This window comes from Macrosteles quadrilineatus, unplaced genomic scaffold, assembly GCF_028750875.1.
Source record: "Macrosteles quadrilineatus isolate MER2022 unplaced genomic scaffold, UCM_ALF_1.0 Scaffold_4__1_contigs__length_99947679, whole genome shotgun sequence".
NCBI classification, from domain to species: domain Eukaryota; kingdom Metazoa; phylum Arthropoda; class Insecta; order Hemiptera; family Cicadellidae; genus Macrosteles; species Macrosteles quadrilineatus.
The window spans coordinates 11172302-11188106 of record NW_026542597.1 but is presented as its reverse complement, the minus strand read 5'-3'; the positions used below and the strand labels follow the sequence as shown (position 1 = coordinate 11188106).

Below are 15805 nucleotides of genomic sequence, written 5' to 3'. Positions count from 1 at the left end.
GCACTCTTCGCTCAGCTGGGGTAGATCTATACATTGATTCTCATCCCCAACACAAAGTAGAGTTGAGGAAAATTGAAGCTATTCGTTCATTTCGTTCTTTGACTGTACAGTATACAGCTGTTGATAAGTTTAGAATCAACATAATACGTGTTAATTTTGAGGAGAGTTAATAAAAATAAGTCTAATAACACTTGAAACATATATTTACACTAACTGTTTTAAACAAGACGGTAAACAGATATAAAATATGGTAATGGTGATCAATTTCGATTGGACACTCCAATCGTCATCAGACCCAATAAGCGAATTTGACTTGGAATTTTGCAGCCTATTTAGACCCGCCTACATTAGATTCGCCTATTGGGTCTGATGATGATTGGAGTGTGCAATGGAAATCTATATTGTATTTAATCTAAATATATAAAAGGCAAAGCCCTCACTGACACACTCACTCACTCACTCATCACTAATTCTCCCACTTCCCATTTACCTAGGAGGCTGAAATTTGGTACACCGATTCTTTAGGCATTAAATAGGAAAACTAAGTTGTTTTTATTCTGATCGGACTCTCGGGCTCCGCCCCAGTGGCTCTGGAGTTTCCCATGTTAACCTTATGATTTTTCATATTTAAAAGGAATTAATGAATCTTATCAGCTGTTTCAATTAAGTTAAACAAGTTGGTTCTGTTCTATGATGTTCAATAGCTTTAACGTTACAAGGATTGCCAACAGGGTGCAGCACTATTATTATTTTTTTAATTTATGACAACAGCTAATTTGCAACCAAAAGGTAAGTGAGCGTAGCGAACGAACTTCAACCTGGAGGCGAGTTAGCGTAGCGAACGAGCTAACCTGAAGGCAAGTGAGCGCAGCGAACGAGCTCCAACCTAAAGGTGAGTGAGCATAGCGAACGCACTTCAACCAGGACGTGATTGAGCCATGCGAACGAGCTCATCTTGAAAATTAAGAAGTTAAACGGGGCAAAGCCCGCGGGTACAGCTAGTATACTATATAGGTAACCGGTTAGGTTAGGTGATGCTAGTTAAGTAAGTTTCTGTAAAGTTAGGTTAAAATAATGTGGACTCCAGTTCCAGACACGCCAACGACAACTTATTCCGCATGATTGATGGAAAAGGTCACCGGTTAGGTTAGGTTATGTTAGGTTAGGTTCGAAATTTATTCCCTTACGCATAATAAGTAAAAACATCCTTTACTGTTACACTTATATACTAGGACTAGACTATTTCATCGTTAGATTCATATCAATAGTGGCAGTTCTCTTTCAAAGACTCGACAAGGGCTGTTGATTTATTGGAGAAAAACATTGGTTCTCGAAAGAGGTGAATTGTTATACACAGGAGATTTGAACAGTTAAACCAAAACAACGATTTTTTTCTGGTTTACTTAAGATTTTAACTGTCGCAATCATGCATAACAATAGACTAAGTGTGATTGAATTTGTTTTGTTGAATTAAGATGAACAGTCATTCTCGAATTCCTACTTTAGATGGATATGACTTCAGCACAAATTTTAGAATTGTTACGAGTGTCAAAGTCTTTTATCGGTTTAATGAATATGGTTAACATAACCGAGCAATTTATGCTGTAGGAAATCTGTTATGAGTTTTCGGTTCACCTACAGATTTTATAAAATAAAAGACAACTTTAATAACATGTTCAAGTAAAATTAACTTTTTCGGTACGAAGAAAAATTAGTTGAACCCCAAAATATTTCCTTGGTCAACAGCAAAATGTAAAAATTAAGTACTGAGCAACTACCAATTTTGCTAGAAAGTACCTGGTGTAAGAATATGTAGTTTGGAATAAATATCTTACTAGGTATTCAATTTGATCGATTTTGCAATCAATTCTTATTGTCTACGACAAATTATCTCTTCAAATTACTCGGTTTTATTTGTGGAAGATAAAAATTAAAATCGCACGGACATTTGTAAGTTTTAAAATGTTTTTTTTTATTATAGAAAGCTCGTACGTAATTACTTAAAATGTCTTGTGAATGCCAACGCAAAAGTTTAACCTTTTAAATCAAAGCAACACGGTATGAACAAGACAATCATGTGCAGAATGAGGCTATTTTAATAATTTTATTCTTAAAAAATGTTAAAAACAGTAAATGTAGGGGTTTGTCAATATTATTGTTAAAAATGAGTGTGGGTTATTTGAGAATGGTTTTTTATCATGGTAGAATATTTTGATATTAGATTTTTAACATAATCTTAAAATAAGGTTTTTAAAATATATATTGCAATTTTAATAGAAATTAAGCAAATCACAAAAGTTTTTCAAATATAACTTTAAACCAGAAGCGCGCTCAGTCTACTGGACAATTACGAACTACTGGGTCGGTAATGAAGAATCTAAAAATGTCTACAGTAAAGAGTTTGTGATTCAATTAACATAAAGTAAAAAGCAGTCAAAATAAAATCGCTGTACAGGCACCTGTCTCCATAGAATAATGCTATACAACATACATAATTGAATTATAAGAAAAAACAAATTTGTTCAAATACAGTCCAAAGGCACGGCTACCACCTGGCGGAACATAACAGAACTGATTGCTGCTCGTAGTTTGGGGTTTTGTCGCTAGGTAGCAGCACTGACTACGCCAGGCACTGAGCGCTCCTGGCGGAGAATTCCCAAAACTGGAACTGGTGGTTTTACGATTTGCCACTAGGAGCGTTACCGCATGAGTTGGGTCAGAATCGGAGAATCACAGATTCACATGTGTTGTAAAAAACTTATTGCATGCCAAATTTTAAGGTTTATAAGGTCGTAATTACGGGAATTGTAAAATATTTTGTATGCACATATTCTCACTATTAAAATAGCCTTTGGTACGTGAAGATGTATGTATAATAAGTACCTAACGTTTTAATTTTTAAACAGAAAAAACTTGGAAAAACAGAATGAATTTATTTGGTCCAACAATTGAAAATACAAAAGAATTAAAACAAAAAAAAACAATATCCAAAATCCAGTAAATCATATTAGTAGCTTTAATATTACAATATGTATTGTGAATTAAATGGTATATAGGTGTGATTATATTATTGTTTGAATATCAAAGTAGATATATTTATATTATATAAAGCTAAATAACTGATTTCAACCGATGAATTTTTCATATGTCCAATCCCTTGTATAATTATTATTATACGCGAAACAGCATGATCAGTGGGAACGGGGTGTTATGGGGGCTTTTGTGGGGTAAAAATTAGTTTTCTCATTTTGACCATTAAAACACCAAATTTCCCAATTTACCTCTAGCTAGACCATTTTAAAGAGCTTAAAAACAAATAATTTAGTATACCAAAGTGTTTTTGTACGATTATTGATAACAAAAAAATAAAAAATTTGCTAATTTAAAATACCCGAGTTATTCTTATGGGCAATATTGTAGATTGTCGTAGTTTGTTTGTTTATGGAAATATTTTGATCAAACTTGGCAAATTTATTTACTTTATAGTAAACTACTAATATTTTACTAAAAACCACATTTTATTAGCCTCTCTGTAGCAGCAAACCTAGGTACTCGGTTAACCTAAATGTTTTTTTAATAGATTTAATTTAAAATCAATTCATGAATAAGGAAATTCACTTAGCCTGCAGGTTTGCTGCGGCGGGGGTATTTTATAACCATTGTATAACTGAGCTCCCTAAAGATACGCAAGAATAAAATGTATAGTCTACCGAATACTATGTTACGTATGGAACTGGAGTGTATTCATAAAGCCTAAAACGTATATAGTTATTTATTTTAAAAGGCTAAAACAAAATTTATTAAATTCAATTAATAATGTTCACATAATTGGTGATTTCATCAAAATTTGATCAATCATGATATTAATCCCAATATAAAATCTCAAAAAATAATAGGTAGTCAAATAAAATAATCAATACAAAATAATCCAATATTAATTAAATATTCATTTAATGATTATAAATTTACACAACACTCCCAATGACATTTTTGTAGCGCCTTCAAATATAACGAAGCAAAACAAATACAGCAATGTATTGGGGGAATTGCCGTAACCGAAATGCAGGCGTTCACTGAAAGTCCTACCGTACAAACTGACTTATCACGGGAAATAGGAGAATTAATTAAAAAAAACCTTTTACGAATATTTAACACCATCCACCTGTTTGTCAGAAGTAGATTTTCTTCTTCCATATAGAGTTGCAAATGTGTTTAATAGGGTCTATCCCTTGTATGTTTCACGATATTCGGGAATAGCACATTTATAAACCAACTTAATAATGGTTAAATCACAATAAATCTTATTCATCTTGGAAACGTAAACACCAACTAAGCTTATGGACTAAAATTTACTTAAAATATGATTTAGGAAACAAAAGAAATCATGATCTTTGACTACAGATAGGACCTATTCACCCTAGTTTATCAAAAAGCACTAAATTCATAAGAAATCTACTTGTGTATAATAAACCCATATGTTAACCTTTATAAGTGGAAAGACAACCTATCCAAACTATATAATTCAGTTAATTAGTGTTTAAACCAGGAAAGTTGTTGTGGGGTAGTTTTGGTTTTTCCGTTTGGTATGTTTGTTGGGGTGCTGAATCCAAATTTGAGGTTTGCTATAAGAAATTCACGACACAACATTAACAAAAAAGTGAAAAGAGAAAAAAACGTAGCTTTTGGCGTAGCGTAGGCTTATGAGTAAAAATTTATCAACTTAATGTAAATGAGTTATATTACACACACAAATGAGTACATTTAAATAAAAAACTGTATTAATAAACGCATTTATCCTTACCTATGATTCTATGGTATTACCTTTGATTCTAATATGAGGTTAAAATAAGGACTATATGAGTAAATATTCCTATGTACAATGGTGTTGTCCATCAGTATCAAAAGTCAGCTACATGAGTATGGTTTCTGGGATTAAAATCACCAAATCACTCACCTGTGGGTTTGAGAAGAATTCGTACTTCCTGAAGTCCTTCCTGAACACGAACCTCTTGGGCAAGTGACGAGAGAACGCCTGGAGCTCCCTGTGAACCGCCATGACTTCCTCGTGGTCCTCCAGGCTCCTCTCTGGAACAACAGGGAGCAATCAGATGGTCACTCGTGGTTACATTACTGTCAGATTAATTTATTGTGATTTCAACAATGTAGATTTGTGTTATACACAACATTAATGAATATGTACTAGTTGTTCTGCCCGTGCCTTACCAAGGGGAGAGAACGCAGAGAAGATGGTGATTCTTCACCGTCATGTCAAATCCAAACTGTTGGACGAAGCTCTTGTTCTTTATGTAAATTAATTGATTAAGTGATCAATATCCATGTCACAAGGAAAAATACTCTACAGATGCATTTTTTTAGTTGGAACACACAAGGCACCACCCTAACTATAGTTCTTGGTGTCACTTTGTCTATATGGTAATGTTTGAATCAAAAGGTTATCTAAAGGAAAAGTAAACAAACAAACTAAAATAAAACAAATCTAGCAGCTGATGTATCCTATGTAGGTAGCCTTGAGTGCCTATTATGGACTGATTTACCCATTATTGTCGTATTTGGTGGCAGTTTGGGGCTGTGAGAGTGTACGAACAAAGTTTGTCTTCCGTCTTCAGAAAAAAACCCTAAGAGCAGCCTTCAGAATATCCCGTCGTACTTCTTGCAAGCCTCTCTTCAAGGAATACAACATTCTCACATTTCCATCCATATACATACTCAGTTGTCTATCGTTTTTAAAAAGAAATTATCATCTGTATCAACCACAGTTCCATTCAATGCAGTACACTCTCAGACAAAAAAACAATATTAAGCTACCTAAGCACAGGACAAGTTTCTTTGAGAGACACCTATTTTATAATAGTATCAGGTTTTTCAATGTGTTGCCTGAACCCCTGAAAGTGGAGCAAGAAGACAAAGACAAATTTGGGAGAGCGGTCAAACGCATACTCTTAGAACAAGCTCCCTACACTGTGAAAGAATGTTTAAGTTGCCGATCGAATTAAGATACTGTTCAGTTACGTTTTAATTCTAACAGCATTTATAATTTAGTTTTATTATATATTCTTGTGACGCTATTATACAGTTTTTTCTGTGCAAAATAAAGATGATTTGATTTGATTTGTATTTCCAATATTTTAAATGTGATAAAAATGCACGACTTTAATTGAGATTCTGCCCTTATAGTGTTTATTTTTCAGGGAAATTTCACATCAAGAACCTTTTATTCAAGTATTAGTTTGACAGTTGTGCGGCTTACGGTTTTCTTAAAAGTTCAAAACCTTCCAACCTTTATATATAGATTAATAGATTCATCTAACGATAATTTAATTCATTCCAAAAATTTATACAAAATTACCACAATATATTTTTAGTAGATAGTTTTCGACTAAAATTTAAGATATTTAACATCGCTAAAAGAAAATATCATTAATTGCCTCTAGAAGTTAAGGCGGTTACTTAGCGTCGGAAAACAAGCTCAAAGTGAATTAATTGAGGTTTCCTCCAAAGAACGGCTAAATATAAACCACTCAGCAGAAATAACAGCCTCTGTTGAAGCCTAATGCAGGTTTCTTGTAGCACAAAAGAAACGGAGGAAGGTTTCTTATCCTCCAACTTCGCTACGTTTCTGAAGCAGTGACGTGTTCACAAACAACAACCACCATAGTGGTACATGGATAAATACCCAGGGCATCCACCCCACACCAACTATAAACATGGGGTCATGTTGTTTGTAGTGTGATCTTTATAAATAATCTGTCAATCTATTATGATAACAGTAATAAGTTACGGAGATAACAAATCCTAAGCACCACCCTATATCTTTGATTTATTTTGAATCGCAGGCTCTCATTTGAAGTCATAAAAATAAAATAAAACACCGATACACAATTTGTTCACAAGCACTTGATTTATTTGTGTTTCTACGCAAATGCTTTTAACGTATTAAAAAATAACGGGTTTGTTACTATTTTTACGCTACACTACAATATAATGACGAACTTCCCATGCAATGATTTAATCCAGAAAACAGCTGTTTGCGACCAGCTTAATCAAATGGGGTTTCATTACGCACTACTGTACTGTAATGAGTTTTACCGGATTTTACTGTATTTGGCGATGAGTGGTTATAAACAAAAACATGACCTCTCTTAGAGGTTATGACTAGTGATTGTTAGTCCTTTAGTTGGTGGTAATATATCAGGATTTGAGCATATTTAGTAGTATGGCGTAAGCTATCGTACGTCACTCGTCCAAAACTCGTATGGTAATCCTGTACTCGATTTCGTCTCGCACGGAACGATCACACTCGTCCGGTAAACACTTATTTTCGGGGCTAGTAACGTAATATACTATTAATTCAACATTTATGTTAAATATTGGCATCTGGGCCCAAACCATCGATGGCCCAAACAACATCTCGCTTGTATTCGAACAACCGACCTACAGACTTGAATGCGATCACTGTAACCCTGACAATTTTGAATTTGGGGGTTTTTTTGTAATTTGAGACAGTTTTGCTTATTGACTAAGCCAATTTTTAGATGGTAAATAGTATGTGTAAAGCTACACACTTAAGAATTAATGAATTAAAATACCATTATTTGCTAGCGTTTCTCAGATACATACGATTTCCGAAACAACTATTGTCATATACTACTGATACTAACAACCTAATACTGTTTGTATGTCGTTTTTTAACAAGTATGGATAGAGTTTTCTGGTGTAATAGCACACATATGAATGTGAAATGGTATAAGTAGTCCTACAAAAATTCCAATGGAAACCAAGAAATTCCCCATATTTCCAAACCAAGTTTAACGATAGTGTATTATCAGAGTAGGAGCCACATTGTCGAATTTAAACATGAAATATGCAACTTGAAAATATTGGTTATTTTATTTTAGAGCTAAATTTTTCTTTTAAACTAACGTAAACATCCTGTATAATTTTTTGCTCGTTAATACAAGGTTTAGGTACAAAACTCTAATTGTTTAATCGCAAGGGTGATAAAGGCTTAAGCTGCAATCTTAAGAACAACGGAAGGAATTCCCTGGTTAGAAAATGCGTTAGCTGGATGGAGGTGATCAGTCAAAGGGATGTTTAGGGGGGTACGGGGGGGTACTAGGGGGTATGGGTAGGGGGGTACTATTCCATCCATTAGGCGCGACTGCTCGGAATCGACTTACTTAGGCAAGCAGTCTGGTGTCTAATTTATCAAGGCACTCCAAGATTAATAACACCGGAAGACAAGGGAAATCTCATAGGGCTATTCATCTTGGACCGATGAACCTCAGTAAATTAATATCAAGAGCTGAGAATTAAGAGATTTGTTTGTAAACAGCAATTCAGAATGCTACAAGTAAGTGTAAAGTGTGTAAGCTGACAGTTACACACTGATACACTCCGGGGCTCCGGATACACTCACAGTGTTTTGTTGAATCGGAGTATTTATGAAAGTAGGTATAAGTAAAACATAAGGCTAGTACTCACTAGGACACCCGGTCGCTTATCAACCGGCGATCTGGTTGACGAGCGACCAAATTGCACAAATATCGCCGTGTGTGTACGTGTCTGTCAATTTGGTTGAGGGCGATTTGTAGGTTGCCAGGCAACTTTTTGGTTTTCGGACATGTATCGAAAACCTGGGGGTTTCCGATCAACCATTTTATCGCCGGGCAATCAGATTTCTCAAAAAACTAGAGTGTGTACGCTTCAGCGACCAAGTTGATCAACTAAAGACGGCTAGCGCATGCGCAGTACAACGAAAAATGAACTGACGAAACAAAACCATGCTAAAATCTCAATCTGACGTCCTTTTTTTCTATGTGAGGTGTCACGGGTGTCACTGGTTGCTTAGTATGACGGAAACTGTCATCTGAAATATGTAAATAGTTCTTAAAATCCTGAGGATTTTTAAGTCGAAAAGCTCGTAGGAGGGCCGATGTGGCTGTAACTATTTCTACGTTAAAGCCACCCTTTAACCCAAAATCTTCTAAACAATTTCTTTCTTCTTCTCTACTTCATAAGTTTTAAATATAATCAAAACTTCGGCAGCTATTTCCTCTTCGTCGGGGGCATGGTGTTGTCATTTAGGTTCACACTTTGATAGGCTTAAGCGTGAACCAGAACAAAACAAATTGTCTATCCCCACCAAATTTTGATTGATTTCCAGCTTGGTTGAAAGTGCTAGGTATCCTAGTCTGTACCACCCAGCAATAAAACGTTCAATCATCAACTTAGTCGCTCGTCAACCAGGTCGCCGGTTGATAAGCGACCGGGTGTCCTAGTGAGTACTAGCCTATAAGTCAAAATAAAAAAAATGGCGACAAGTTTAAATCTCAAACAGTTACTTTTAAGGGTTACATTTGAGAAATAAAGCTGCATACTATAACTACTCTCTTTAAATAAATATGAGTTATTTACTAAAAGTTAGGTGGGGATTAAATTATTTTAGATATGCAAAAATACTATTACACACTGTTATGTCAAGATATTTAAAAAATACCTAAATTCAGGGGCTCAATGCCTAAAAAAAGGGAAACCTAAAAAAAACAAAAACAAGAAAACTTTTCCACTACAGCTGCATTTTCTAACAAGTTTATTGTACAATATAATTGATAATATATAAAATAATTATAGTATAACTGATTTAAAAAGCATAATTATGACAAAACTCCCTTATAACATTGGCCATATACACACAATAGACTTCCCATGTCAGGTAAAAATTTGAAGCCAAAAAACGTGTTTACAATCTGTTGAGATGGTCTACCAACTAATTTCTGAATCAAGTGATAAATCAATCAACCGTTTGCTATCATACTCATACTGCATTGATTTTAATTTATATTTTTAGATCCAACCCAATACACTAGTAACCTACGGGGAGATGGTATTATTCCAAACCTAACCTAACCTGGTGTCGTCTTCCTTTTGACTGCTGCTATGAATTGTAGTCATAAGTTTAAGTTCATAACTTTATTACTCTATAATTCTAAACATTCGCATTCTCGTCACAAAATGGTACATTCGTGCGACAGGAAATTAGCTTCACGAAGTTGAGGGCGGAAAACACAAAACTGTCAAAGACGTGGGTAGGGTGCGGTGAAAGTATGTGTACCACATCAAACGACGAAGGGAGACTTGGGGAGAAATGTCAGAACTCCTCACATGACATCGCTGGAGGCAAAACACTGACATACGCACATTAACACGCACACACGTACAACACATTCTAACTACGAGCTCCACATAAGTGAAATGGGTACGCTAATCTTTTGCCCTACAGAAGCGCCAAGTAGGCTAAATAAAATCTCTATACACACCATTATACTGATCTTAAAACATATAATACAGGAAGGAAGAAAATAACAGATATTTATCGTACACCAATTTGAAATGTACAAGTATGAAAAAACAATCACTGTACCAAATCGATAAAAAGTGTGTATGTTTAACGCATTGCATTAAATTTGTCATTTTAGCTAAGTAAAAGCCGATGAAGGAGGAAGGTGTACAAAGTCAGAGATCTACTATATAACCTGATGTAACTTCTGATCAAACATCGCCTACACATCTCCAATGGGAGGATCACGAATATAAAGTCGAAGGCAACTCCCGCTGGACATTGGTTGATTGGAGATCAGAAGTTTGTAGTAAACAAATCAAAGATCAAAGTAACAGCTGGTCTCTTGAGATTGCAAAGCGAACGATTAGAATCCGCATCTCACTAGCATTGATTATTGGATACTGAAGTAGACACCCCATCTACATGGACAAGCTGTCGCCTATTTTCTATTTAAAACTAGTTGTGTGAGCAAGTCACAGATTGCTCTAGCGCCTATTCAAATTGAATTGTGTTATATCTTGTGGTCGAGCATCAATTGCGCCCAAGGGTTCCTTAATTGCGCTTATCCCTAAAAGAGTCCAAAAAATTTTCCTTAGTTGGGCCAAGTCCAAGTCAGGTAGAAGTTAGTTGCCGGCAGAACGTTTACATGTTACCCTAACCTATCCTTATTTAACCTAACTTAACCTAACCTAACTTAACCTAACCTAACTTAACCTAACCTAACTTAACGTAACCTAACCTAACGTAACCTAACCTAACTTAACCTAACCTAACCTAAACTAACTTAACGTAACCTAACCTAATCAATTATACAGTCAAAGAGGGCCAACATGGTGCAGTTAATGAACTATCGCGTGGCGCCCTGGAGTAGTTGGCGCAATTCAGGAATACCCGCAATTGATGCCCGCCCTATCAGGTTGCTGACATAGTTGATGGGTCATAACAGTTGCAATAGCTCACAATAAGTCGTTCCACCAGTTTAACTTGATAAAAAAGTTCTTGTATTCAACAGAAAATAGACAATTGGAATTCATCATGATGCTGAAAGCGTAAAGTGAAACCTGCAAACAGAAATTGTAAGAATGGTTTGCATTTTGGCAAATTTATATACAGAATGATTGTGAGAGTTAGTTGTGGCCATAAATTTAAAACGGCAAAAAATGTCCATTTACGGACATTCCAAGAATGATTCAATCAGCTCTCCATCAATGTTTGCGCTTCGCGCCAAAACAACAAACTGACGCATGAAATGGCGCAAAACTTCCCCAGGCTGTAAATATTTTTACACAGAATGAAACATAAACACGATCTGTACGTCGATGGCTCGGAAAAATTACATGTATTATTTTATGATGTAAAATATGGTAATGTCTATACGTTTGGAAATACATGTTTAGAGTGTTTAAAGGTAGATGCTATGTATTGTATTTTGTAATAAATTATATATGAAAATAGGTTACCTAACCTGGTGTGGTCGGTATTGCAGTAACAAAATTTGTGGTTGAAAATACATTTTGGATGTAATTTTAATTCATTCAATTTACGTACAAACTGTTACATTGAGGAAAATGTCGCCTCATTCAATTTAACTAATTTAAAAACAAAAATACTACGTTTCAACCTAAATTGTTTCCTATCTATTTTTAAGTCACGTTGAAACAAAATGATCACAGGAAGCAAAGAGGTTGCATTGAACAGATGTACCATTATCTCAATCAAGGCGCTCCAGTAACTTCCAAATAATTGGACTCAGATGCATCCAGATTGCAAGAGATTTATTGCGAAATCAGTGTACTAATAATGTACTACCTAGTCATTCAGCCAGAATTTAGAACTTGCAATATGGCTTTAACTTATATGATACATTTAAAACGAAACCATACATTACATACAGGTAATAATTGTACACGCTCAGTTATTATTGAAGAAAATTCTATCACTTCTTTGATAAAAAAATACAAGTCCAGCATATAATCATGATTTAATATTTCCGATCAGGTGTTCGTGGACAATTGGAATTACGTGTTAAAACTTATGCATATGCACTTAGGACATCCGGGTTTTCATTTCCTCCAGGTGATTGGTGGACGTGCGCGTTTCAAGGTCGACGTTGAACATTTTCAACATGAAGCTTAACATTTCAATTTTTGGGTTTGCTGTATTGATTTGTGCAGTCAACTTTAACTTATAGAACACAGAAATATTAACAAAAACAACGGTACCATGACACGAAATAGGTACAAAGCAACAAGATAATGATACAAATTAGGATTTTAGCGAATTTCCCAATAGACTGGTAGCTTTCACCGTAGGTGGCACGGTATGACCTAGGCTCGGGACCGATTTATTTATTCATTTTGATGTCCCTAGAAGACAAAAAAACCATCCGTTCAAATTCATATTATATATTTTTGTTTTATATATGTGTGTCCGTTAGCGCGATAACTCGAGCAAAAATGATCCGATTGAAATTTGGTTAAAACGTGTAAACATACGTTTATTCAAACGAGTTCGCGAACCAGCATGATCGGACCATGGGAACGGAGTATTACGGGGGCTTTTATGGGGTAAAAATGGGTTTTCTCATTTTTGACCCTCAAAACACAAAATGTCCCAATTTTTGTCTCTGGACCTTTTTAAAGAGCTTAAAAAAACAAATAATTTAGTATATCAAAGTGTTTTTGTACAGTTATTGGTAACAGAGAAAATTCAAAAAATTGTAAATTTAAAATTTCCATGTTGTTGTTATGGAGAATATTGTAAAATGATGTAGTTTGCTTGTTTATTGATATATTTGGATCAAACTTGGCCAATGTATTTATTTTATACTAAGCTATTAATATTTTACTAAAAAACTCACTGTATCAGTTTCCTTGTAGCAGAAAACCTAGGTACTCGTTAAACCTATTGTTATTAAAATATATTTAATTTAAAATTAATTCAGGCAAATGGAAATTAGCTCAGCCTGCAGGTATGCTGCGGCGGGGGTATTTACATTAAATGGCGCCTTACCGTTGACATATTTCTCAACACGTCTGTATTTGTAAACAATTAGAAATACGTGTTGTGTTTATAGATACGTTATACCGTTATGACATCCTTGTGTAGTTCATATCCTGCTTTTAATGTGTGCGTTATTTTTAAGACCGTAGCAACATGAAGCAATTGAATTTCAACGTCTCCACCCACGATACTATTCATATTTGCACGCCTTCAATTCTTTCTGCCTTGGTGGGTGGTCCAATGATATTATCGTTACCCACTTCGTTTCCGAAAATAGCGTCACTGGATTAAATAAAATCCCTGGCAGAAACATTTGGCAACAATTAATACAGGGATTTGGCGATAGCACTCTGGGTAACTGTTCGGTAGATTACAGAATAAGTTTGGTTTGAGTTAAATCACTGCAATGATTATTATATGTTGGAAGAAAACACGTATTGCTCAAAAATATACTAAGAAAAAGCGGAGAGTAAGTAAATCCGGTTTGTAAAAGAAAAACAACACTCTACCACAGATCTCATCGGATCTCACTAAAATCACTGTATTTTATCAGGTCAGAGAGTACGTGCACTTTTTTCAATATTTAAAACCAAGATAAAAAATCCAAAACTTAAGTTTGTCATCAAAAAGAATATTGAAAAGCGTTTAAGTCTGAACTGCATTAGGAAATGGCCCACTTCGAATCACTTTCATAAGGGCGATTCGATGAGGCTTCAAGTGAAATATTGATATTGGTTTAGCGTTTGCCCCCCCCCCCCCCACACGACCCCCTACCCCTTGAAGGGGGTTTCTGTTTGTTTCCCTCCAAGTTCATTTGTTGGACGGCTGCCCGCGAGCGCCAAACCACAACAGTCAAAATATATTTTCATAATTGTGTTTCTTTCGTCTTATCGTTTGTATTGGGTCTTGGGAATTCACAAAAATCGATTTGGTGACCTCATTTGTGTGCACATAAGTTGGTTGTTGATACGTTTATTTGCCAAATCTTACAATAATAATGTAAACTAATATGCAATACTGATATTTAAGCTTATACTAGGGTCTGCTTTCAGTCTGTATCAATCTTAGTGTAGTGCCATCTGAATAAAAAAATGTAAAGTAAATTAAATGATAAATTAGATGTTTGGTTGTTGCTCAACGCATGTATAGCAGAAAACAAGAATTAAATTGTGCACAGAGATTAATAATTAAAGGCTGTAAAATAGCGTACCTACATTTGTGTTTTGGTATTGATATTTTGGTATCAATTATCTTTAAAAAGGCGTATAATACATCTTTATATTTTTTTATGATCAAACCTTTAGACATGCATACACCATTGCCATCGGCTGTTCGGGATCGCACCGATAAGATGTATAAAGGGTGTAGAGCTCTTGCGGTACACCAGAGGCCCATTTCATAATAAAGTGCAAACTAATATTATTAGTAAATCAGCTGATCGCCCAATGCAAACCTAATGGAAATTAAAAGTTACAAGTTGTTAACGGGCCCCAGGTAGTGAGACTTAAAATAAATAAAATTACAAATACTATAATATAATAAATTTTTGTGTGAAGGCAGTCAAAAAGGTTCACTTGACATCTCCATATGAGAGAACGTTTTATTGTATCTCAAAAGCCAGAAATTGAAAGTAGTTGTTTTCGTTGACATTTTTTAAGAAAGGTTGGAAAAAAAATTATTTTACTTTCTTGCACAAAGGATGCAAAAGACATTCTGTTAATGATGATTAGTGATTCATGTGAATATTGTATCTACGACTCAAATATGAAAAAGTTAAATAAAATTCAGTCTCCGGACGCAACACTACAATTCCCAAGTATTCTGTGTCCGGCGCGCACAGTAATATACGTCATCCCGAGTCGGCTTATTGTACCCATCTGTCAACATGACGTCATAACTCAGGACATGACTCAGGACACGCAGGTCCTTCCACGTGTACCATAAGGGCAGAGGAATAAAATGTATGAACTCAAATGCAGACATTTAGAATGTTATCACAATATTGGTACGTGAAACAAAACTCAGGTAACGGATCAACTATTTGATATTGTTCATTGTATTATATTCAATTGATTATTCAATTGAGATGGGGACGCCAGCTACGTGTGTATTTTAACCCAAATATGAGTGAACGTTGAGAGTAAAATGATGTGAGTCTGTCTTTCTTTGTTACTGACTAAGATCAGCTGTTTCATTAGCCACGATCATTTATTTAAATCCCAATGATCAGGAACAGCTGGGTCCAGTTTCTGTATCCAGAAATGTAATAGTAGAGAACATAGGGTTTAGGATGGAACTAATTCCCACAAAAAAGGAGTTTGATTTTTGTTTAGTTCCTTAATGGTGTCTGTTTGACATACTAAAAGTCTAGAAAAATCTTACCATGCAAAATGCGTTTTAGGATGCCATATTGGAAAAACTTGAAAATTAAATAATCCCAAA

General features: G+C 35.0%; 1 protein-coding gene across 1 annotated transcript in view; it reads right to left on the bottom strand.

Moving 5' to 3' along the window:
- Positions 1-15805, bottom strand: part of LOC128992069 (growth factor receptor-bound protein 14-like) — a 200958-nt gene that overhangs the window by 148140 nt on the left and 37013 nt on the right. The window contains exon 3 of the mRNA XM_054415460.1: positions 4955-5085. Within this exon, the coding sequence (XP_054271435.1) occupies positions 4955-5085 (131 nt within the window). The remainder of the gene's footprint in view (positions 1-4954; positions 5086-15805) is intronic.